The 22,993-nt window shown below is 43.0% G+C and overlaps 3 protein-coding genes across 6 annotated transcripts in view; all 3 read right to left on the minus strand.

The window, feature by feature from the left end:
• Window positions 1-66: 66 nt before the first annotated feature.
• LOC117147265 lies at window positions 67-599 on the minus strand. Its single transcript, XM_033314089.1, has one exon. The coding sequence runs from the start codon at window positions 192-194 to the stop codon at window positions 102-104; it is 93 nt and encodes a 30-aa protein (XP_033169980.1). The 5' UTR covers window positions 195-599; the 3' UTR covers window positions 67-101.
• Window positions 600-3,220: 2,621 nt separating this feature from the next.
• On the minus strand, window positions 3,221-9,594 carry LOC117147805 (regulator of G-protein signaling 7). Its single transcript, XM_033314857.1, has 7 exons — window positions 8,169-9,594; window positions 7,642-7,889; window positions 7,396-7,579; window positions 6,997-7,283; window positions 6,809-6,922; window positions 6,610-6,735; window positions 3,221-6,484 (listed from the first exon to the last, which is right to left on the minus strand). Exons 1-7 carry the CDS (start codon window positions 8,829-8,831, stop codon window positions 6,157-6,159), a joined length of 1,950 nt encoding a protein of 649 aa, XP_033170748.1. The 5' UTR covers window positions 8,832-9,594; the 3' UTR covers window positions 3,221-6,156.
• A 231-nt stretch (window positions 9,595-9,825) lies between these two features.
• Window positions 9,826-22,993, minus strand: part of LOC117147964 — a 31,516-nt gene continuing 18,348 nt past the window's right edge. For all 4 annotated transcript variants that reach the window (XM_033315112.1, XM_033315111.1, XM_033315110.1 and 1 more), the window contains 4 exons: window positions 22,425-22,824; window positions 14,303-14,931; window positions 11,958-13,968; window positions 9,826-11,620 (listed from right to left, as the gene is read on the minus strand). In XM_033315112.1, the coding sequence (XP_033171003.1) occupies window positions 10,796-11,620; window positions 11,958-13,968; window positions 14,303-14,931; window positions 22,425-22,463 (3,504 nt within the window). In that variant the 5' untranslated portion in view covers window positions 22,464-22,824 and the 3' untranslated portion in view covers window positions 9,826-10,795. The remainder of the gene's footprint in view (window positions 11,621-11,957; window positions 13,969-14,302; window positions 14,932-22,424; window positions 22,825-22,993) is intronic.

Here is a 22,993-nt window from a genome sequence, read left to right on the forward strand (position 1 = left end):
TTGTGATTATTTTGCGGTTGCAAATGAGATCGAGATCGTTGGCACAAATAATTGCAGCAAGTTGAATGGACTTATTTGGGGGAATTTCGCTTGGATTGGAATTATCGGTGCTGGCTTTGGGTATACTCGTAGTGCTCCTTCCTGAAGTTTGGATCCTCGCCGCTCTCACAGAAAATCCAGCGCCTGTGCACCATTACAACAAATCTTGGATCGATTCTTCCTCCTCCGCGCAGGATTCGTATTTAAGATTTGGTTTTGGTTTCGGATTTGGAGACTCCACCCTCGGATTCCTCTTTTGCCCACTCACTGAACTTTGGAACTGTGGAACACAACGATGCTACTACTACGGACGACCGGTCTACGAGCAGGAACTGCGTTCATTTACACATCTCGATCTCGATCTCGACGTGGATTCTCGATGTCGATGCTGGGTATATAGAAATGGATTTTTGTTATTTTCTGTTTTTCCGTCTTCTGTGCGCTGGCCCCCCGCTTCCCCTGTTCCACGGTCTTTATTCGGTAGGGTCTTTATGCTTTTCTTTTCTGAACGGCCTGAGAATTTCGAACCAGAGGCGAAGAATGCTGAGAAGCGACTGGCAGATCGCAAACACCGCTGCCAGCGCCTCGCTTTCCGCTGCCAACGTCGACTGAGGCGGCGGCGTCTGTTGTTGCTTTTGTTGCGGCTCGGGAAGATGCTCTCCACTCTCCGCTCTCCAATCTTCGCACCAGAGATGTTGTAACGGCTTTGGAAAAAATATTAGTTGCCAATGTAACTACAAATATAATATAATAGCTTAATTTGATATATGTAATTCTTAAACCTTGGAATGAATATATTTTTATAAACTGAAGTTTATGAACTTTGCAATTTTATTTAAGTGAAGAATCCTTATAAGCTTTGGATTATTTGTAATTTAATTATAACTTTGCATGTTTTGCTTTATCGACTTCTTTCTTTAAATAGCTTTTACAAGACCTTAATGAAAGAAAAGCTAGCAGCGGTGTAAAAATTATCAGACTTAACAACTTTGCGAATATGCTAAAATAAAATTTGAAAACTGCCCAAAAACACAAAGTTCTTCCTTGAAACTTAACCCAAATGAAGAAGCCATAAGAAAATATTTTATTTAAAATATTTATAAAATCAATTATTTATTTTAGAAACCAAAAAAAAAGAGAATTTTTTATTGATCATAAATCTTTTCTGGCGAAAATCACAGTGATCGCGTCAGCATCTCTAGGAACTTTCGTAGAACTAGTTTGGTTCTCTCCTCCTCTCGCAGCTACAATGTGAGCTGTGTGAATCGTGACGCGAGTGCGAGTTGAAGACTGTCTTCGCAATTCTTCGCTCCGCCGCTCTCTCTGCTGCTGCTGCTCATTCGCTCATTCTCGATTCTGCGTTCGAGCGCCTGGTGATAAGAGATGCCGTTATCTGATTGCCAATGTGACACATTAAGGCGGCGATGGGCCAACGCTTGTTGTTGTTGTCGCAGCTTTACGATCTGCACACGCACACACAAAAGCACTGATAAGAGAAGACACCTCTTCTGTCGCCTGTCTTCCAACCTTCTGTCTGGAGTCTTCTGCTCTTTCTTCGGTCTTGCGTCTTCTGCACTCTTATCTTCCTGCTCCTTTATCTTTATTCGCACATTCTTGGCCTGGCAAGTGGTGAAATCTGCACTTACTGGTATTTATTCGTGTCTTTTCGGATAGTTGGCTCTCAGAAATGTTTATGGTGCTTACCTTGGTCGTGAGCCATGGATTTAGGATCTCAGCGAGGAGTTTCGGGAATTCACTAAGATGTGAGAAGAGATTACAGATTTTGTGAAGCAGCAGAAGCCACTGCATTGGAAGTTATAAAGTGGTAAATGAAAATATTTTTTTAACGAGTACAGGAGATAAAAAAGATTATGAAGACGCAAAAGAAATGCCATAAAAACTATAAGATAAAGAAATCATTTTGCGTATCATTCCTCGTTTGCTACATGAGTTTAGCACTAGTTTTATTCAAAAATAGTTCGTTTATGAATAAAAAGATAAAGCAAGAATTAAATCTTCAGGGTTTGATTTGCAATATCGCGCTAAAACAAGAAGTTACGTCCTAAAGTAGGCTTGACTGTACATTACCTTTTGCCTTATCGGACTAATTTTTTGATCCGTCAAAATTGAACAATAAAACCCGATTGCGTCATCCAAATATTGTTTTCTGTTGTATTGTATTGTACGAGTATTTAATTTAAAATAAATGTGGGTCAATGGATTATCAATGCCCCGAATGAGGCGTCGAATAGGCACGATTAGCCTGGATACGAAGCACCGGGCAGCGTTACCCCGATTAGATTATATCATATATGTTCCCATAGGATAGTTCAATGAACACATGGACAACAGTGCAATGACTCGAGATGATCACTCTTTGTTTTTTATTGAGGTACGCAGATATATGGATTTCCAGAGAGAACGGGACTTAGAGAGGCAAAGTCCCATTTAAGGTTTTATAGCGAAAACGTGATCGGGCTGCTCTCTAAAAAATAATCCCCTCTCGCCCCCTTCACATTTGCCCGTAGCATCGCCTTCGGGAAAAACTTGTGCAAAATGCCGGTCACGTCGCATGCTGCTGTATCTGTATCTGAGTATCTTTTCCTGCATCTCAACTTGACTGCCATTCGCAAGTATCTGTATCTTGGCCAAAAGCCCAGCCAAAGCAAATTAGATAAGTCGCATCCCCCGGATAAAACTTGGCCACATTCGGTTCCAAATTGAGACTCATACTCATATTCCGGGAGACAAATTGATAGCGAGGCAGCAAAGCTTTATGGCTTATGGGACGGGAAGTCGTGTTGCTTAGGCTTATCTCGAGACCTCGCGGGTAATAATACAAAAAATATAAATAAAAAATGTATAAACAGAGGTAAACATCTGACAGTCGGAGCAGGGTGTGGGTGGTGTCGCTATCGCCATTTGATTTGGGTTCGGCATGGCCATATGCCAACGGAAACTCTGATTTCAATACGGGGCTTCTACCCATTTTCAACGGAACCACCTACTTTTATAACTACTCGTGTAAAATTCCAATATGGAAAACAACTCAAAGAATTGTATATTTTATACCCCAATATCTATCGATATCCCAGAAAAATGTAAGTAAGGGGTATCTGATAGTCGGAGAACTCGACTACAGCATTATCTCTGGTTTTTGCTTAAGTTTGTGTTTTATTCAGTGTTGTGTCACAATTGAATTCATTTATTTTATATTTTTGTTTTTGTTGCTTAAATTGCGCTTTTATTTATTTACCTCAGTTTTTATTTTTCTTGCTGAACAATTTACAATAAACGCGGCCATTTGTTAAGTTTTTCATGTAGTTTTCCTTGCTTGTTTAAGTTTATTTAATACTTACTGATTTTTATTTTTATGTTGCTCGTAGTGTTTTTGTTTTTAATTTTTTTTTCTGCTGGCTAAACCTAAAAAGTTGTTTTGCTGTTGCTTGTTGTGTACACGTACATATATCGAATATTTTTTGATTATTTGATTTAATTAGTTTTCTCCGATTTAAGTGGGCAATTTCCCTTTCTAACCACTTAGTTTTTCATCGATTTTGTTTAGAGTTTTTATAGTTTCCGCTACATTTAATGGTTATTTTCATTAGGTGGGGCGTTGGAACAGTAAAAGGGGGAAAACAGTTGGCCAACAGTTCCTATATATACATATATATAAATATATATATATATATGTAATTATATATAATCTGGCAAACGATAACAGTGGAAAGCCAAAAGGAAAATTTGTGTGTGAGTTCGGGGGGTTTCCCAGTTTTTTTTCTTGTCTTAGCTTTGGCTATTTCGAAATCGATTTAAATTTGTCACTACCAACACACAGACGCACATCGAGATATATGGTATATATCGTAGTTTATAATTATTCCGTTTCCTTTTTTCTATTTTCGTTTATCTTTAATTTTACTGAATTCTGTATACTTCATATGGTATAGTTATAGTTATTATTTGCTTGTTAATTTGTAGACACCATTTACAATTACAATTACAGTTACAATTAGATAGACACACACAATGCGATCCTAATTAAATACATTTAATACGCCTCTGATTTTTGTATCCTTTGTTTTTCCTTTTTTTTCGGCCCAAAAGTAGGCAGCATGAGTGCATGAGTGTGTGTGCAAATTACATGTGTATATATATAGTTCCAAGTTTCAAGTTCCTTAGTTTACCTAAGTCTAATTGCTATTCCGAAAGATCCGAGGATCAGTTTGATGTTTCACATTAATACATAGCTGCGTCCACTTTCACACAGTTGCGGCCAAAATAATAGCAGTATAATATAACGTAACGTTTCTAATAATAAAATAAGAAAATCCTATTTTCGAGTACCTAATTTGAAATTTGAATAGTTCTCTTATAAGACACAAAACTACAGCTGATTGCTTGTGACACTTCGTATTAGGTAAGGATATTTCGACTGTTTTAAGCCCACGCTGCTAATGTTTTGGACGCAACTGTATGTGTAATAGTTTCGAGTCTTACCCCGTTTGTCCAATCCGAATTATATATTTTGGGAGAGATTTTACCAAGAGAACCAAGTTCGTTGCGGCTATCAAGTCTCCCTAATTGTTTAGCCCCTTTATTTGTTTGTAAAGCTCACTTGTTTTTTTTTGTTTGATCTAACTTCCTATAAGCTATCACACCTTTGACCCTATCTATCCTACTTCACTGCCCACTCGCCCAACCGAACTTGGCTCTCGCACTCTCGTTTTCAATCTTCCACTTGTTGCTATAACTTTAATGTCTATTATTAACATAATTAATTCTAAACATTTACTAAGAACAAAAAAAAACATTATGCCGTCTCTCTCTCTCGGTCAAACACACATACGCGCACAGTGAGCGGCAAGAAATATTATGATTAAAATCTTAGTTATTCTCTTTCTTATTTTTCTGGCGCCTTAACGATATGTGAGTGGGTGTGTATGGGTATGCAGGTAACTGTGCTGGTGTGTGTGTGTGTGTGGGAGAGAGAGAGAAAGAGAGGGAGCGATGAAAAGAGACACCTAATCAAGGTGTTAAAGGAACTTAAGCCAACGATTTCATTTTTTACATTTCTCTGATAGAAAGGGGATCGTGTCAAAAGCTGTTTAAAATTTGACCGGCAGAAAAGCTGAATGCTATCGCATCGCATGCGGACAAAAGCTGTCTGGCATGCGTGAGTTTTCAATTTTCAATTTACGTAAGATTTCCGCTTTGATTTCCTATTAATTAAGCTAATTCTCTTAGTTTGAATATAAGTACCTCTTAGAATCGGTTTTTTTTTGCATTTTCGTATCTTTGGTGTTTTTTGGTTACAGTTTGACATTTACTAGTGGTTTCTCTATAGTATTTCTTCATATTTTCTTGGTGTCTTCGATTACGATCGTTTGCATTTCGGTTAATAATTAATAATTCGTATTTGCTTGTATATTATGAGTATGAGAATAAGGTCTCGGCGGTTGTTGGTGTTGTCTTTCGTCTTCAACTTTTCGTATTCGGTTATTAAAATAAGTACATTCCGGATGGCTTAACTGAGAATCGCTAGAGATTTGAAAACAACTATTGTGTGGCTTCAAAAAATAGGATGATCAAGTTTTCGAAATCTCCAATTGTGGAATTATAAAGTTTACAATATTGCTGTGGAATTCCTGGGGACTTTGCTTTTCGGTGGGGGAATTAGTTCCCATTTCCTATATATTAGACCTCAGCTGGTAATTGTTTTAAAATATCCATTGATTTCAGAAAAACCTCCAGTATTCGATTATTTTTTGTTCTTAATCAAGCCTTTGGCAGTTTCTTATTTGCATAGTAAGTGGTGTTTTAGCTTTTCGTCTGATTTAGAGGGAGATAGCTACAGCTTGAGATGGCGGCTACTATGGGCAAATTTGGTTGTAAGTATTTCTTGGGGCACTTTGAGGTAACGCATAATCAATCGATCGATCAACAAACAATCACATAAAAAGTACTTCAAAATCGAGAGAACACGCGACACAGTGGCAGATTAATCAAATGAGTAACAACGAATGAGTACCGAATGAGTACCTAGTTCAACTGGTAATTCCCCTACACAAGGACGTTCTAGCCCACTGCGATGACGGGGAATCCCCGCAGCGTATCTCAACGTTTCACCCCGAACAGATTCGGTATGGACTTGATCTTCTTGCGCGAGCAGTTCAGATAATCCTTGTACATATCGGATCGCAGATACCTGGAGTACGAGTCGCTCTTCATCAGGTGATACACATGCGAGGCGGCCACGTCGAAGCACCATCGATTGGGGCCACTGGGCGAGTTGACCGCCTCGCGGGCCAGCTCCACCGACTTGGAGTCCACGTTGACCGGACAGGGCGCCTCGGGGGCGAGGAACTCCTGCCATATCTTCTGGATCGCCTCCTTGATCTCCGACTGCGGCAGCGCCTTCATCTCCTGCACCGATTCCCAGAATCTGCGAGAAGTGAAGAAGATATTGTTGATAATCAATGCGCATTAGAAACATTTTTAAGGAGGAGTTTAAGTTGTTATTGGATTTCTTAATTTCCTATATAGTCAAGGATTATAGAAGGCACTCACTTGAGGTTCTCGCCGCTGTACTCCTTCTCCAAGAACTTGGTGAACTGCTCGCGTCCAATGGCATCGTTCAGCAACTCCCGCAAACTGAATGCCCAGCGCTTAACGCGCCGCACAGGAACTTCTTTGCTGTTGGATTGAAAAGTAATTTAGTCATTAATTAAACGTATTAATTATTATTTTAACCAATTAAGTTTCTTACCTATTCTTCTCTGTATCCCACATCTCGGTGCTGTCTGTTTGCCAAGGATTCGGCAGCTCGGGCGAGGTTATAAAGTAATCGAACTCATTGTACTGGTCGTAGTAGGCAACCAAACTGCGGAATAGTATTAATTTTAATTAATTAAGTATTAATTAAATTATTTTTTTATGTATAAATAGATTTCTTACGCCTCGGCCGCCTTTGACACTTTGATTGTGCGACGCTCGAGCTTCTGTTTGCGCAGCGCGATGATCCGCGTCAGCTGCTCGACGGGATTCTTGGCCAGGGAGGCGCCGGCGGATCCGGTTCCATGGCTGGAACCACCGCGTCTGTAGGCCTTCTTTATGTCAATCTCGGTGGTGTTGACGCAGCCGGGCATTGGCCGGTGGACATCCCAGAAGGCGCGCTCCTGCGAGTCCAGCACCTTCCGCTCCAGTTTATCCCGCTTCTTGGCCACTTTGCTCTGCGATTCGGCCTGGAAATATGAAATAGTATGAAAATCATCAGATTTAAAATATTAATATTATAAAAGAGTATCCAAAAGATAGTGATTTGTGAACTATATTCTCTATTGACAGTCGTCTCACCTGCATGAATATAAACTCCCACTTCCTGGAGAACATCTTCTGCAGCTTGGCCAGGTTCTCGGCCTCGTAGTCGGCCAACTCCAGACGCGTCTTATTCTGCATGGTGCGCTTGCAAAGGTAGACGGCATAGTCCGTATTCTCGGGCTCCCAGCAATTCGAGGGCCAAAAGTAGGGCGTCTGGAATCTGTGCGAGAATTGCTTATATATATCTGTATGCCCAGATGCAAAGAGAGAGCTACCACTCACCTGTAGAAGGTGCCGTCGTTTTTGACGGTCAGCGCGTGATCGTCGATGGGGAATATGTAGCCATGCGAGCTGAGCAGGTGGGCAAAGTGCAGGGCCTCCGTCACGTCCTCCACGTCGAAGTTCTTGAGGATCCAGGCGACCAGGTCCGCACCCGTGAACACCGATGGCACCTTGCTCATGAACGCCTTCACCGTGCGCACCGCCACGCCCGTCGACTCCGCCTGCATCTTCTCGATGATGGCCTCCATCTGGGAATGGAATCGATTTAATTAGCCCCAATTAGCGGCACAACTGACTGGCAATCAATAAGCTGGCATGTGCATAATAAAGATAATGAACCACTCCAAAGACAGAAAGTGAAATGCAATTATCTAGCGAATGCAAATTTGCAAGGCATTGTTCAAGGCAACAATCAAAGGTTTGCACTTATTCACCAATGTATTTAGTTGCAATAAAATGATAACTTTGGCTAAGTAAGTATGGGTAAGGCTCAAGAACGTTGGGTAGAAAATAGAGGAAATAAGTACCTTTTTGTACACTAGGATATTGGGTGCATCCTCGTTCTTTCCGCCGCGTTGGTGGTGCGACGCCGATGGAACCGCTAAGGCGGTTGCGGTGGGCGGCTGGGGCGGCTGGGCGGCCGACTGACCCGCCGCCGACTGCTGTGGGTGGGCGTGGTGGTGGTGATGGTGGTTCCCGCTGACGGTCAGCAGCCCGCCGCTGGAGCCGCTCTGCTTGCTGCCCGCCGCCGCCGTCGACGAGGATGTGGCCGAGGAGGAGGATGTGGTGGTGGCGGCTGCCGTCTTGGCTCCAACAACGCTGGCTGTGGATGTGGATGCAGTGGCTGGGTTGCTCGCTGGCGGGGATGCCGATGTTGTGCCTGCTGCTGCTGCTGCTGGAGCACTTGCTGCTGTGGCTACTGCTCCTGCTCCTGTTGCTGCCGGTGAGACCGATGACCCAGTGCCATTGTTACTACCATTGGAAAGTGGTGTTGGCGATGGGGTGGCTGTGCCGGGTGCTACTCCTCCTCCCCCTCCTCCAACGACGGCGGTGGCGGACTGTGGCTCCGGAATGGCCACCGCCAGCGGATCGCTGCTGTTGCTGCTGGTGCAGTCCGTCTTGGCCGGCGCCGCGGTGCTGCTGGCATTGGTGGCTTGTGTTTTGTCCGCCTCCGAGTTCATCGTTACCATTTTCTCGAACGGCTGCGCTCCAGGGATATTTGGTTTCCAGAGCTGTGGCTATTTTTAAACGCTTGGCGCAGAGGGGCGCGGGTGCCGGCTGCTCGTCGAGGGGGGGGCGTGTTCCTGCTGCTGCTCCTTTCACAAAAGTGGGTGGTGTTTTCCCAGCTCTCCTGTGTGCGTGCGTGTGTGTGTGGCGGGTGTGTGTGTGCGAATCAATTTGATGGCTTAAATAGATTTTATTCAGCTTGTAGGTGTCATTTTGACTGTTCTAATGCCATTTTTGGTCGCTTTTTCCACCTCTGGCTCCTCCTTGATTTTCACTTCGTTTTTGCTGCTTTTCTTCTTCCGTTTCCTTTTTTCCTGTATGCTGGAAATTCACAGGAGTTATGGCACACACACACACACACGCACACAAGGTGTTTGATTGTTTGTTACAGTGCTCCAGCAGCTTTCCAGTTAAAGTTTTTAATTTGTGTATTTTTAGAATTTTTAAATTTAATTTTTGTTTTATTTTTAGCAGCGATTTTTCCAAGTTTTCGCTTGCTGTCGCTGTTGCTCCTTTTGCCCTCTCTCTCTCTCCCTCTCGCTCGCACGTCCCCTCTCGCTCTCGCGCGAAGTGTTTTTTAGCTTTTAGCCCGTAATCATTTTACGGCCCAAAGTCAATCGGCTCCTTAGAGCTTCCTGCTGATAGTCCTTCATCGATTTTTCGTCCTTCCTACCCCAGAAACTCTCTCTCGATCCGCTCTTCCGCTCTCTTTTCGTCCTGCGGCTGCGCCAATACCGTTGTTTACATCCAGCCAGCTGTTGCTTATCGATGACAAATAACCGATATCATATCGATAATTGCATATCCTTAACTCTTAACTTTAAAGCTAAAGGGTGAGTATTGAAATAAACGTTGAAAATATCAATTTTTAAAGTGTTTATTATTGATCTGAAATTAGGTTTTATATTAATAACACAACCATCATTATTTTCATTTTGCTTTATTTCGATAATAAGAATTTTTGTCTACAAATTATTTTATTCGTTTACATTAATCAAAAAAAAAGATATATTTTTTATGTATGGTATACAAACTAAATGTTTAATTAACGCATAGTGTGTTCATTAGTTGCATAGCGTGATTTTAACTTATAGTGACCTTAGTTGTTATGGCTTTTATACAAAGTTTTGCAATGATTTTGGAAAACATTCAAAAACAGATTACAATAAATAGAAAAAAATAATACATATAGTGTGTGTGCAGGATAAAACATATAGCTAAGGCTAAACGACGGATCCTTCGTTTCTATCGATATCGATAAAGTATTTATGTATTTTACTGCCCCTAAGACTAAGTGGTGTCCGTAGCGCCTACACTCGTTTTTTTATTTACATAGGTTTTCGAATATATATATTTACCGCATAGGGATATATGTAGGTACTTAAATGTGGTATAAATATATATTAACTCTGTCAGCGATTGGCGATATATATGTATCTGCATATCGATAGTTGATCGCCATCGAGAGGTGAGCAGCAGGACCAAATCGGGGTTTATTTCTTATATGACCAGCTCTACATAACGTAACTATTTGTTAGTGGTGGCGAAGAACGTGGATTAATGGACTTATTCGGTTAATCAGAAAAAATTTAATTTTTTTAAAAAGCTTTGTAGTACAAGAAATATTCTGTATTCAGAAAAGCTCGAAATATAATGTAGAAAATATAGAAATGTTGAAAGAACAAACGTGAGACCATATTAAAAGATTTGGGTGTATGGAATCCAAAGACCGTAATGAAATGGTATACACAGAAAGGATTTCTCTATAAAAAATGGTCGACTTCCATCTCGTATTGTCTAGGCTGGGATTCGATAGGGGGTTCGGCTTGGCCTCCGTATAGATCACATTTTGACACTACGTTTATCAATGACATAGAACCATCGTTATCGACATGATTACTCAGATTATGATATAGTGCGTATATTATTACTGCTGCTGCTGCTGCTGTTCCCTTGACTGCCTCACCGATCGCTCCCTGTCGCGATCCCGTTCCCGTTCCCTTTCGGACCACAAGGGCTGGCCACTTTGGGCCTGATAGGAAAGCGGAGGAGGCGGTGCCGCCAACTGGGCCTGGGGCACCAGTTCCGCCTGCGGATTGAACTGGTTGTTCGTGTTGTAGTTGACCAGGATATCGCCGGCGAGACTGTGACCGATATTCACGCTCCGATCGGGATAGCCCTGATTCTGGGCCTGCACCTGGATGGGCTGCGATTGCACCTGCTGCACCTGCGGCTGCTTGTTCCTCCAGTGCTTGTGCTGGGCCACGGGCACCAGACGGTATAGGGGTTCTGCCGCCGGAGCACTCGGATACCCAGGCACATAGTACGGCGGATAGTGAGGATGCGGATGGGAATGGGCAAGGTGTCCCTGTTTGCTGCTCGGACGCACCCTCTTGAACTGCGGCGGAGGTCGTTGCCAAAACTGCAGCGGATTGGACTGGACAGGAGACGGGGGCCTCAATTGTTGCTGATCCTCCACAAATTGCGGTATCGGCGTGCTGTAGATCTGCGGCTCATAGATGGGCTGCTGCTGGTGCTGTTTGCCCACGCGGAAGTGGCGACCCGGTAGGTAGGAATCCGGCTGAGTGGCATCCAGATTGGGATCCAACTGGAGCTGCTGTTTGCCGACCCGCAAATGACGCTGTCGCTGGCCAGGAGGCTGGTAAACTATCGCCTTGAAGGCGTTCTGATCGTGCTCATCCGCACTGTAGTTCACCATGGGCAGGAAGGGCTGCTTGTCGAAGTCGGGGGCCTGTAAATATAGAATATTAATATATTACATTTACGATGCAATCAATCAAACATAGAAATAACTAAAACACACTTCTAGTAGCATTAAGCCTGAAACTATGCAGCATTTTTATTTGACTGTTAAAAGCTTTTTCAGGCAGACCATAGATGGCGCTGTGGTGAAATTACTAATCGTTTTGCATTGCCTATATTTTAGCAGTCAATGTTAGTCTTGAGCTTTTGATCAAAATATAACAGAAGAATAAAACATTATCATATAATCTACGATAGCTTAATTAATATTTAATTTAATTCCTGAATTACTATTATAATTTCTTAGGCTCAAAGCATTGACTCACCTGGAATCGCCCCGGATTTGCTCCTCCTGTTGGCGAAATAAGGTTGCTTCTAAGAAGCTGGCCCAGTGATGCCTCGTACTCCGCGTGTAGCTGCAGCTGGGCAGTCCTGGGCTTGGGCGTAATGTTGACCACCTCGGGGGCCACATCGTTGGCTGGACTTGGCGACGCCTTGTAGTGCTGCAGATGCTCACGCTGGTGGAGATTATTGCTGTGATGGTGCCGCTTGGGCGGTTTGGTGGCCAGAAAGTCGTCGATGGCATTCGATTTGATTGAGCCCGGTTGCCGCTTGGCCTCGAAATACTCGTAGTAGATGGGATTGGACTTGGAAAGCGGCGGATCGAGTGACTGATCCTGGCGAGAGCCCTCCGTGGAGCTGGGCACAAAGACCAGCTGGGGTCGCGGTGTGTAGTTGACTGGATAGATCGGAATGGGCACGGCCACCGGCACGGGCACTCTTTCTACATATTTGGGTGAGCTGTGTCTGGGCGGCGGTGGCAGGTAGGTGATTCCATTGTACTTGGGCTTATACGACGTTCGGATGGCGGGCAAGTGCACTGGAGGTCTGGAAGTGGTGGTGGTGGTGGTACTGGTCGTGGTACTGCTGGTCGTACTACTCGTGGTGCTGCTGGTCGTGGTCGGGGGTCTTCTCGTCGAGACACCGCCCTCGAGTCGGCTGAAGTGATCCGGCGGCGGTGGTAGGACTATGCCCGGCACCAGCGGACCTGGTGGCACAGGATTCGAGTAGTTGCTCCTGTACACGAACGTATAGGCTGGCGGATAGTAGAGCGAGGGATCATCCTCGTCGAAATCGCTGACATTGCCTGGAAGTGGGGAATCCCCGATCAGCGAACCATTGCCATTCAGTCCGTTGATCAGCCAGGGTCCCAGGAGCGGCGGAGTCCTCAGCAGGCCCTTGGACGCCACCGAGTCGTTAGAGGGGTAGAGCAGCCAAGGGGCATAGGGCGCCGGATAGACGTAGGCCGGACCGGTATCCGGACCGGCGGCATCCGCGGACTTAGCTGCCGGAGATGCTGCAGTCGCTCCCGTCCGGGCAACAGGATGCGATGCGAGATTTTCAGCGGCGGCGCCTTGGTGGCCCTGGTAGTTGGCTCCCTTAGCGGATAGCGTTGCATTGCCAGCCGCCGGACGGAGGATCTCGAGTTGATTATCTCGGATAAGCTGCAGCGGCCCGTTCGGTTCGAGCTGCACGGGAAATGGAGGCGGCACCGCCGGATTTGCTGGCAACTTAATCTGTCTCCCGGGTGCATCATAGTCATCGATGGCCGGCCACGGGCCCTGCTGATTGTCCTCCGCCTCCTCGTTGAGAGAGCCACCCTTGATCACCAGCAGGTGATCCTCGGCCAGCCAGATGTCCTCCTCGTTCAGTCCACCGTAGTTCCGCTCGTTGTCCAGCGGCACCTCCGAGTTGCGAGCATAGCTCAGCACTCCTGGTCGCTTGGGAATGCGGCGGAAGAGCTCCTTTTCGATCAGCCCATACTTGCCATCCCTCACCTGGTCGGCCAGCGTTTTCTTCTGGTCCTCCTTGGCTGGTTTCTTGGCCGGAGCATCGGCTTCCTTGCCCGATCCAGCGCTCAGCCGCAGGATGCCATTGTCCCAGTTGTCGAAGTCGTCGGGCTCGTTGAGCAGAGCCTCATCATCGTCGGATTCCCGTTCCTTGTAGGAACTCGGGGTATTGAATCTGGGTGGAGGCAGCGGAGTTGTGGATCTCGAGATGCTCGGCGGATTACTAAATCTCGTCGTGGCTACTGTGCTGGTTAATCTCGGCCTAATCGATGGCTTGGCCAGACGGTAGCTGCTGCTCGCCTTGCTCCTCAAAGGAGTTGGCTTCGTCGTTGTGGTTGTCGTGGATGTTGAGGTACTGGTCCTTTCCGTCGTGGAAGGACCGAAAGTGGAGAAGGAGCTGTTGGCACTCACCGCCGACACCTCGTAGGTGGAATGCCCCTGGGCATTCTGGATGTGACCGGCCACCAGTCGCTGAATCATTCGGGGCCTGTCAACGAAATCGGATTGAGAATCGCAGTCAGGGATCGGGAATCTCACACATCTGTGCCATGGCACATAAATCAAAAGGCGGCACCCAAAATGGGCAGGCGCCTGGCAAGATCTCAAAAGGCAAAGACCACAATGAAGGTGGTGGGCCTAGGTGAACCGAAGGTTTAAATACCGTGCACTTAATTATCAAATATAATATTTCTTTAGATTATTGTTTAAATTTTCAATATTATCTATTATCACTCAATATTTTTTTGTATATCTTTTACACTATACTCCTATGCAAACAAAACCAAGCATCCCTAGTCTCCTTGATGTAGGGTATCACTCACGTTTTCAGTGCGCCGCGACTGGAAGTGGTGCTGGAAGTGGAGCCGGCGCTGTCACTGGAACTGGGGCTGGATGTGGGCGAGTGGGCGTGGTAGGGAACAGCGGTGGGTGGCGCGGACTGCCAGCTGCGTCGTATACTCGACTCGCCACTTAAGTCCGGGGTATCACGCGGTTGTCTGGGACCTCGCACACTGCCCCGATCCCTCGAAGATCTGCCGGCTGAAGCAGGAGCTCCCGTTGTTGTTGTTGTTGCTGCTGTGCTGCGCCGCCGCTGCAAAAGCCTACCGCTTGTTGTTGTTGCTGCTGCTGCTGCTGTGAGCGGCGGCAGAGGCGTCGCTGCGCTGCCACTGCGGCCGCGACTGCGAATCGGGGTCACCGTCACCGTTAAATCGATCGACTGCGTCGTGGGCGGACGACGCTGACGTGGCGCCCTCAGCGTTGGCGCCTCCGTGCTGGTTGTGGATACCGGCACGCCCCCCGCCCCCTGGAAGACGACCAAGCCGCGGCCGCGCTGTCGCGTCGCTGCCGGCGTCGCAGTTGCTGCTGCTGTTGCTGTTGGTGTCGTCGCCGTTGACAGCGCCGTCGACGCCAGCAGAGCTATCACTATCAAGTGCAAGGTTAACGATGCCATCTGCAGGAAAAAAAACGAAACAGGCGGACGAAAGTCAAATGAGTTTTGCATGTAAACGAGATACAGTGGGAAATGTAACGCATAAAACATAGTCTACCTACGCAGTTAAGTTACTTTGACAATTGAAAGTATCTTAAGTTCTTCAAGTTTTTTGTATTGTATTTCCAGTTCATTTTCACTTTTCTTATGTTTAAATATTTCTAAAATGTTCTGAGTCATTTATGATCATTTTCAAAAAGTGCAGTGATCATAATAGTTGTATTGTAGTGCAGGAATAATATTGTTATTCTTATATTCGTTTTATTAGATATCAAGGAAAATATCTTTGTCTTTAAATATCTTTATATCTTGAAATATCTTTAAACAAGTTAACGCATCTATTAAACTTCCTAAGACAGCAATCACTTTGCTGGCCGAAATAAAAGCAAATCGAATTGATCTGGCACATAAAGTGGATTTAGTTATAAATCTCCTACCGCCATAACCCTTCCGATTCGAGATTCAATCTCAAATAATCCCTGTAGACAATGGACGTAAAGCAGGCGCATTCGGCCGTTAATCAATTGGAAATAGCAACAAATGTATGGCAAAAACCGCTCACAATCGTGTTTGCAGTTGTTGTTGCTGCGAGCGGTTAATTAACATGAATGAGCAGATAACAATAACAAAAACCAGCCGTAAAGTTTGAAGCACGCGTCGCTTGCAAAAAACCAAAAAAAAAAAAAGGTGAAGACAAGCGAAAAAAAAACCTGAAGTCAAAATCGTTTTTGTTTCCAAATGCACTTGAGCGCATCGTTGGATAAAAAAGAGAGGGGTGCGATTCGTAAATTTTTGCAGCCATTCGATTGCACAATTAAAAGCAGGAAAAGCTGGGAAATTCATGAACGCAGAGTGGTATAACATAATTAAAAAATTTAACAATAATTCAAGACCTAATTAAATATTTAGATGGCACAATGGGATATGATTCAATTGGATTCAAATAATTTAAGGAACTTCAATTATAACTACACTATGTAATTATCATGATAAAGAATTTGTAATTCTTGAAGTTATGAAGCAAATCCAAAGTAAGTTTGTTTTCTCACACTTATTTGCATATCTTCGTTGCATTTGTATTGACATATTCATACATTTGTTAACAAAATGTTCTGGGAATTATGGAGCTCCATTTAATTGCACCTCCAATTAGACCTTTAAGTCTGAGCTCCAAGTTCGATTTTCTTACGCCACTTGAAGGCGAAAGAACCTAGGCTTGTCCGCCCATCAATTTAAAACAATCCAATCCAATCCAATTCGATGCCAGTCACTTTCGACGCCCCGAAATGCCAAAAGCGAAATCAAGGACAGAGCTTTGAAGAAATCGAATCATAAATAACATTTTACTTTTGCTCACTGTGCACTCTTGTCTTTTCGGGTTTTACTCGAACTTCTTGTCGCTGGGCATTACTCATACGCGCCGTGGCTAATTGACCAAAAACGCAACAGGTTGAAGACTTTTTTCCACCATATATATATGGTATATATGCTATTTTTCAAATTTTTTTTTATTGGCGCCCACAAGTGCAGGCGCCAAGCTTGAGGCATTTTGGTTGTTGGGCGCAGTTGCCAAACCCCCAGAAAGAAAAAAAACAATGCAAAGTGCAGTCACAAGAAGTAGATATATATATATATATATATATATATAGGTATATATGCAGGGTGAGCACAAAAAATGGGGGAAAAATAGAAACAATCAAATGGAACGTGATTCGAAGCCGAACTGAAACTGAAACTGAAACCGTAAACTGAAACCCGGTCCAAGACTAAAACTAAGCCCAAAACTGGACTGGGCACTGGACTTCGGAATGGACTAGGAATGCGTTGTATCGTGTGCCTTGCGCCTGTCCACGGCGCTCCAATTTCAGCCTTTGCTTTTAGCCCGCTTTTATTTGGCTTTTATTTTATTCGTAGAACCAGCGACGGCTGCCAAATTGTTGTTTGGCAATCAAAAAAGAAGTTGAAACAAAAAGCCAGCGGATAATCGCGGTTGGTAGGTGCCCCAAAGCAGATTGCTTCATAAATTACACATTAAATATGTTAAAATAAAATATTAAATATTATGAATATTAAGCACTAAATATATTATAATTAAATATGTACTAATAATAAATCTAATAATAAATCTAATAATATATCTAATAAATATCTAGTATAATATATCTTACTTAAAGCTCCTTTTTTTATTTTATTGCTTACAAAATGAGCTGAATTTTAAGTGGCACTTTTATGATCAAATTTCCATACCCTTTAGTCTAGTGCATGTACCCGTTCTGTTTGGATCGCTTTGGGCGCAGGGTATCATAAACAGTAAATAATGAAAACTGTTCGCGTGCGCAGTGGTCGGTGCCTAACGGTGCCTGTAGTGGCCAAACCCCCGGTTACCCCGGCTGCCACCGATCCCCCTGCTACCGCCGATCTCCGCCAGAGATTCGTCATAGAGGCGACCACGTTCCAGGCCAAGCCTTGGAGTCGCCGCCAGCCACTTGGAGGCATTTTTCATAACCGCAACGAGGGTACTGCAAAGTGGCCTAATCTTTGATTTTGGCACTAGTCGGCAATGGACATATTTTGTACATTTCCATATAATATGGATTAAAGTTTTTAAATTCCAATTAAAAGTGCTACATAGATTGAACTGATATATAATAAAAAAAAAAAATTCTTATTATTATCGCAATATTAGTATCTTTGAATTTGACATTACTAAGATAGATATATCTATAAAATATTAAGTTTAATCAAGGCACTTAATATTTTGACATTATTGCTTCATCATTTTGATATTTCAGCCATAATCCCCAACTGCCGCCATAATTCAAGGGTATCTCCATTCGGTACGACCGAACCAGCCCGCCTTTCTTATACATTTTTTGTGTTTCGTAGGCTTTTGTGTTTTGAATGAAAGGCAACGTGCTTGTCTTTGGCTATTGGCAATAAATAATTCTTTGTTGTTGCTGCGCCTGTTGCTTTACTTAAATTTAATTAGTTTATTTGAAAGCAGTTTGGGGTGATGGTGTCATAGATTAAATTGGACTCAATTCATTTTTTTTTGTTTTTCTGTTACCCCGCAGTTCGCAGTTCGTGTTTTTGCTCGACATTATTATCTAATTGTTCTTGTTATTTTTTTTCATATTTATATCTTAGACATTCCTTTGGCTGTTCTCGATTTTTACAATACTCGTATTGTATCCAATTGACCAACTTCGTTTCCGCAACACTTTGTAACGCGCCACAATTCAAATGGGAACTGATGCTGGAATTTTGTGAGCTATATTTTTTGGGGGGTGGTGGCTAATAAATGAGTTTGGATGGGATTTTTGCTCTAGTTAATAGTAAATCAAAGAACAATAGAAGTAGCGAAGCAAGTCGAATGACAATAGGCCGCCAAATTAAAACTAAATGCTAATCAAAAATATTAAATTCGTGCTGCGGATTTAGAGCGGAGAAAGAAACTTTCCGTCCCGCGGAATTGTGCAATCGAATACGAATAATCCAAATTAAAATGCTGTAACTTCGCTTGGGCGTAACTGGCAAACCGAATTGGAGTGAAGGTTAATCGGCGATGGTCGATGATTGATAGGAATGGAAAGGTGCAATGCTTTATGGGTTGTTACACTCCATTCAAAAGCATATTATGCTAAAATAGGGCACAAAATAGCATGTGTATATTTAATAGAAACACAAGTGAAAGACCGCCAGTAGTGACATGTTTATGGTGCTTACGGATTCCTTCATCCTTAATAAGTTTAACACGGCACCTGAGGCCAGGCTGAAACCGAAAACCGAATCGAGATCTTAACATGGCGAATAGTAAGTCACTCGGTTATCGCAGCCCGAAATCAGCGACAGGAAAATGGAACAAGGCAGCAAGCAGTGGGAAAAACAAAGCAAAATGTTAACCGCCACGAGGCTTCACTGTGGGGGCGAACTACCCTGGATATCGTGGACACCGCGGTACCCCTCGGACTCCTCCAGACCCCGGGATACCCCGCAAAGTCCAGTCTGCGATGCCCAGAAGTTGGGACATGATCGTTCGGTTTGCATACATATATATACTATATATATATATAATTTTTTTTTTTTGCCGCCAAAGCGAAATATTTGTATTTGCGGCGTTGTTTCGCGTTGATACCTTTCGTTGAGCGCCGCTCGCAATGGTCTGGAATTTTAAATAAATGCGATTTAGTTGTGCAACAATTTGCCTTGCTTTACTTTTTTTTCCCCCAACTTATTGCTCTATTTTCTTGGACGCCACTTGCTCTGTGAATTTATGGTAAATAATTAAAGTAACAAAAAAGCGGAAAAACAAAATGGCAAACAATATCAGGGGCAATGCAACATCAATATACCTCATAGGCATTTTGGTTTTAATTGTTGCATATCGCAATTATTGGAAACCAATTAAGATTTTCTTGTTCTTCGCTAGAGAATTATATGTTTTTGGCAGTTTTATGTAATGCAATTGCAACACTTGGCTGCTTTACGTATTTTGCATATAATTAGAAGTGGTTTTGTTAAACGAACGCCAATCAATTAGGTCGTATAAATAATAGAGAATAAATAAGCAATTTTAAGATATCATATTGACTTCTGCAGGGTAGCATGTGTGCCTGACACTTCCTGGCTTTGCGTAAGCTCTAAACAATTTTATATGAAGTATTATCGTTGGTCTTACGTTGGTTTCTGTTTCTGTTTATTGGCAACGAATATCAAGAGGCACTCGGCGCATTAACCAACCCAAGTTAAGCTAGCTTTATTTACACCTCCGTCCACAAAAATAGTTCTGCGAGCAAACGAATCCTAATGCTAAGTCTTTAATCTTAATTAAACTGCTTACTAAAAAGTCAGAAAAATGCCAGAATAGGATTTAATAAAATATTTCTTAATGGCAGAAAGTGGCATTCATTTAACAGAGTTTTTAATTTAAATATTTTAATAATAAAAATAATAATATTTTATTTTAATTTTAGAAACCCCTCAATATATCAATTTTCAATATAAATATATCAAATCATCAATATATCACATATCAATAATATTACCAAAATTCTGTTTTCCTTCACCTTAAAAGATAACTATTTGTTGGTTATTTTTGTATAGTTTTTTCTAAGCCTACACCTATTATTTTGAACTCGTCTGTGCGTATGTTTTTCATTCTGTATTCCGGCGGGTCTGGTGTGAAAGCGAGAGTCCGTCGTCGTTGTTATTATGGATAAAGTTATGCTCGGCGCGTAACTGGGCCAGCAACAACAACGAGAAATGTTTACAAAATATTCATTGATTTAAAATGTGGTATTTCTGAGTTTATTGCTATGCTTGCTTTTTTTGGGGGAATTTTATTGTTGTTGCGGGTTGATTGATGATCAGGCTGCAGTGTGTGATGCAATTATGAGGGAGTAGTTTTTCTGTTACAGTTTAAAGAAAACATACACTCCGACATATGCGGCGTATGCGTAATATTTGGGCATGCATTCCGCACATTGCGCATACGCCACTTGGTCCGCAGCTAGAAAATATTGAACCCTCAATTAAGCGGAAATCTTGTGTCATTCGCAGAGCAGTGTTGTTGGGCGTGTCTCTTCTGACTCCAAGCAAAATTGCAGACCCAGCGCGAAACAAGCAATAAAAAAACACTTGATTTGGGGGCAAATCGGTGGAATTTGTTGGGATACAACTAGGGGAAACTGGGCGTGGGAAGCGTGCAGCAAAAGCCAAAACCAAACAACTTTATTATGCAAAGTGGCCAGAATGCCCCCTTCGTCGTGGCTGCTCCCCAGTTCCCAGCCCACTCCCCCCACTGTCCATTTCCCATTCCCATCATGATTTTGCCCTAATGACAAGCTGCCTACTTAGCTCCCTATATATTTAGTTAACCAACTTGTAAAGCCATTCGATTCGTGTGCCGGTTCAAGCGAAAAGGGCGACAGCAGTTGCTTCGATTTTATGGGAACAGAAGCGATATGCATCGCTTGAACTTTATTGGTTCCTTAAAGTGCGCTTTACATTTAGCTTAAAACTATAAAATAGTATTACTATTTTATGATATATGGTGGCTTATAGCAGCGCTACAATAGAAAAGCGGAAAAACTAATGACAATGCTTAGATTGTCGGCTACTCCTATTTGATGTGAAAGCTAGACCCATGGTATCCAGTTCCTCTTTGGAGCACAAGAGCTCGGCGAAATGTTCCCACCTGAAACCGCAAATGAATCACGTAGTTTTGTGCTCCCCCGAAATCAAAATGCTCGCGGCTTCAATACATGCCACAACATATTGCATGTTGCATGTTGCAGGCTGGCTGCTTGTTGGTCGGCTTGGCCGGTGATTGACACCTTTTAACTACCGTGACGCAATGGGGCGACCAACAGCCGGGCTTTGGGAGCCGAGTGACACATTTCCACAGGTTTTTCCAGCACCGGCCACCCACCGGCTTTTCCCATGGGGGAAAAAAAAATTGATGTGGCCTGCGCGTAAAACTCGAATTTCGTACCGAATTTTCATCCGATAATCTATAATTATAATTGCCACTCACCGCGGCGGCTCGGCGAAAAGCCAATGAAAATTTCCCAACCGCGCTTATGCAACGTCGATCTGGAATCTGGATCGGTTCGGATCCAAGCGCTATATAGCCACGCCCCGATCGCGAGGCCCTCCCGCCGAGTTGCGATTCAGTTTCGCCCGTCGCACATTTAGTTAGCATAATTCGCTGTCTAATTGTCAACGACAGGCGAAGAATGCGGTTTTCACACCGCGAAAATAATTCACTCTTTATGTTAAAAGCTTGTCTAAATAGTGAAAAGTTAAGAAATTAAATACTTACATACATATAATGAAATAGAGATCTTAAACTTGGATTTTTCTCAGTGCTGTCATTGTGAATACTCCTTCTTTTTTTGCAGTGTTCCCTTCGGTTCCCGTTTTTAATTGAGCTGAGGTGCGCTACACCCACCGCTAAGTTGGGACGCAACATGATCGACTAACTCCAATACCCATATGTACATATACATCTATCTATATCTAGCCAGTAGAACCGATCAAAAGCGAGGGACAACCAGTGAGATACAATCTAAGCAGGAAACTTATGAGTGCAGAAAAAAATGGGTGAAAAATGGGATTGGCTGAGCTATGAAAGTTGAAGTAATAAATTAATGAGATTAGGTGCTTGTATCATTTGCTACTAACTGCCAATAATGAAGTCATAAACATTGTGATTATTTGCGCATTCATATTAATTAGCTGATTCAAATGAATATACAAAACAAAACACCAATGTTCAAATTCTAACTTGGAGTTTTCAATTTAAGACCCCCCCTCACCATTAACCACCTTGATAAGCAAAGGTTAATGCATTTCCGTTTCCGCGGGCCAAGTGTTTCTGCTTCCACCTTTGATTTCCTTTTCGAAACTTTGCGTTTTTCAAATCGCCGGTAAAATTGGTTTGTGCAACTCACCTTTGGGTCTTGAGATATCACAGAATGGTTTTTGTGCATAAGAAAACGGCGACACTTGCTGTTCTTGTTTGTGTTTTTATTTTCGCTCGGCTTGTTCCTAGAGTTGTCGTTCTTGAATGTTATTATTATTTCGTTTCTGGGGTTTCTTGTTTCGGTGTGAACCAAAAGCTTTCCAGCAATTTTCTGGCTATTTTCGCGCTTGGCCTTTGTGCTTTTTGCTCCACTTGGGTCGCTGGCAGAGCCGGGAGTTATTTACGCTACTTTTTTATGATTTTCGCAAATTACTTTTCGTTGGGCAACTTTTGTTAGTGTTGTTGTTCATTGTTGTTGTCGTTGCTGCTGGACATATTTCCGCTGGCAGCAACAACATGACGCGGCGTTCTGGCCGCCAATCAACGAACTGCAAGAGGTTAAAGAAGAGGTTATTATTATTGAATTATATTCAGATATATAACTTTGTTGATAAACACAATCAGTTAGGAACAAAAAAGGGACAAATATTGCAAGTGGGGATATTCGTACTTAAAGTGGGCATAATTTTATTTAAAATAAAATATTCTGTAAGCAAT

Source organism: Drosophila mauritiana, chromosome X (assembly GCF_004382145.1).
Source record: "Drosophila mauritiana strain mau12 chromosome X, ASM438214v1, whole genome shotgun sequence".
Taxonomy (NCBI): Eukaryota; Metazoa; Arthropoda; class Insecta; order Diptera; family Drosophilidae; genus Drosophila; species Drosophila mauritiana.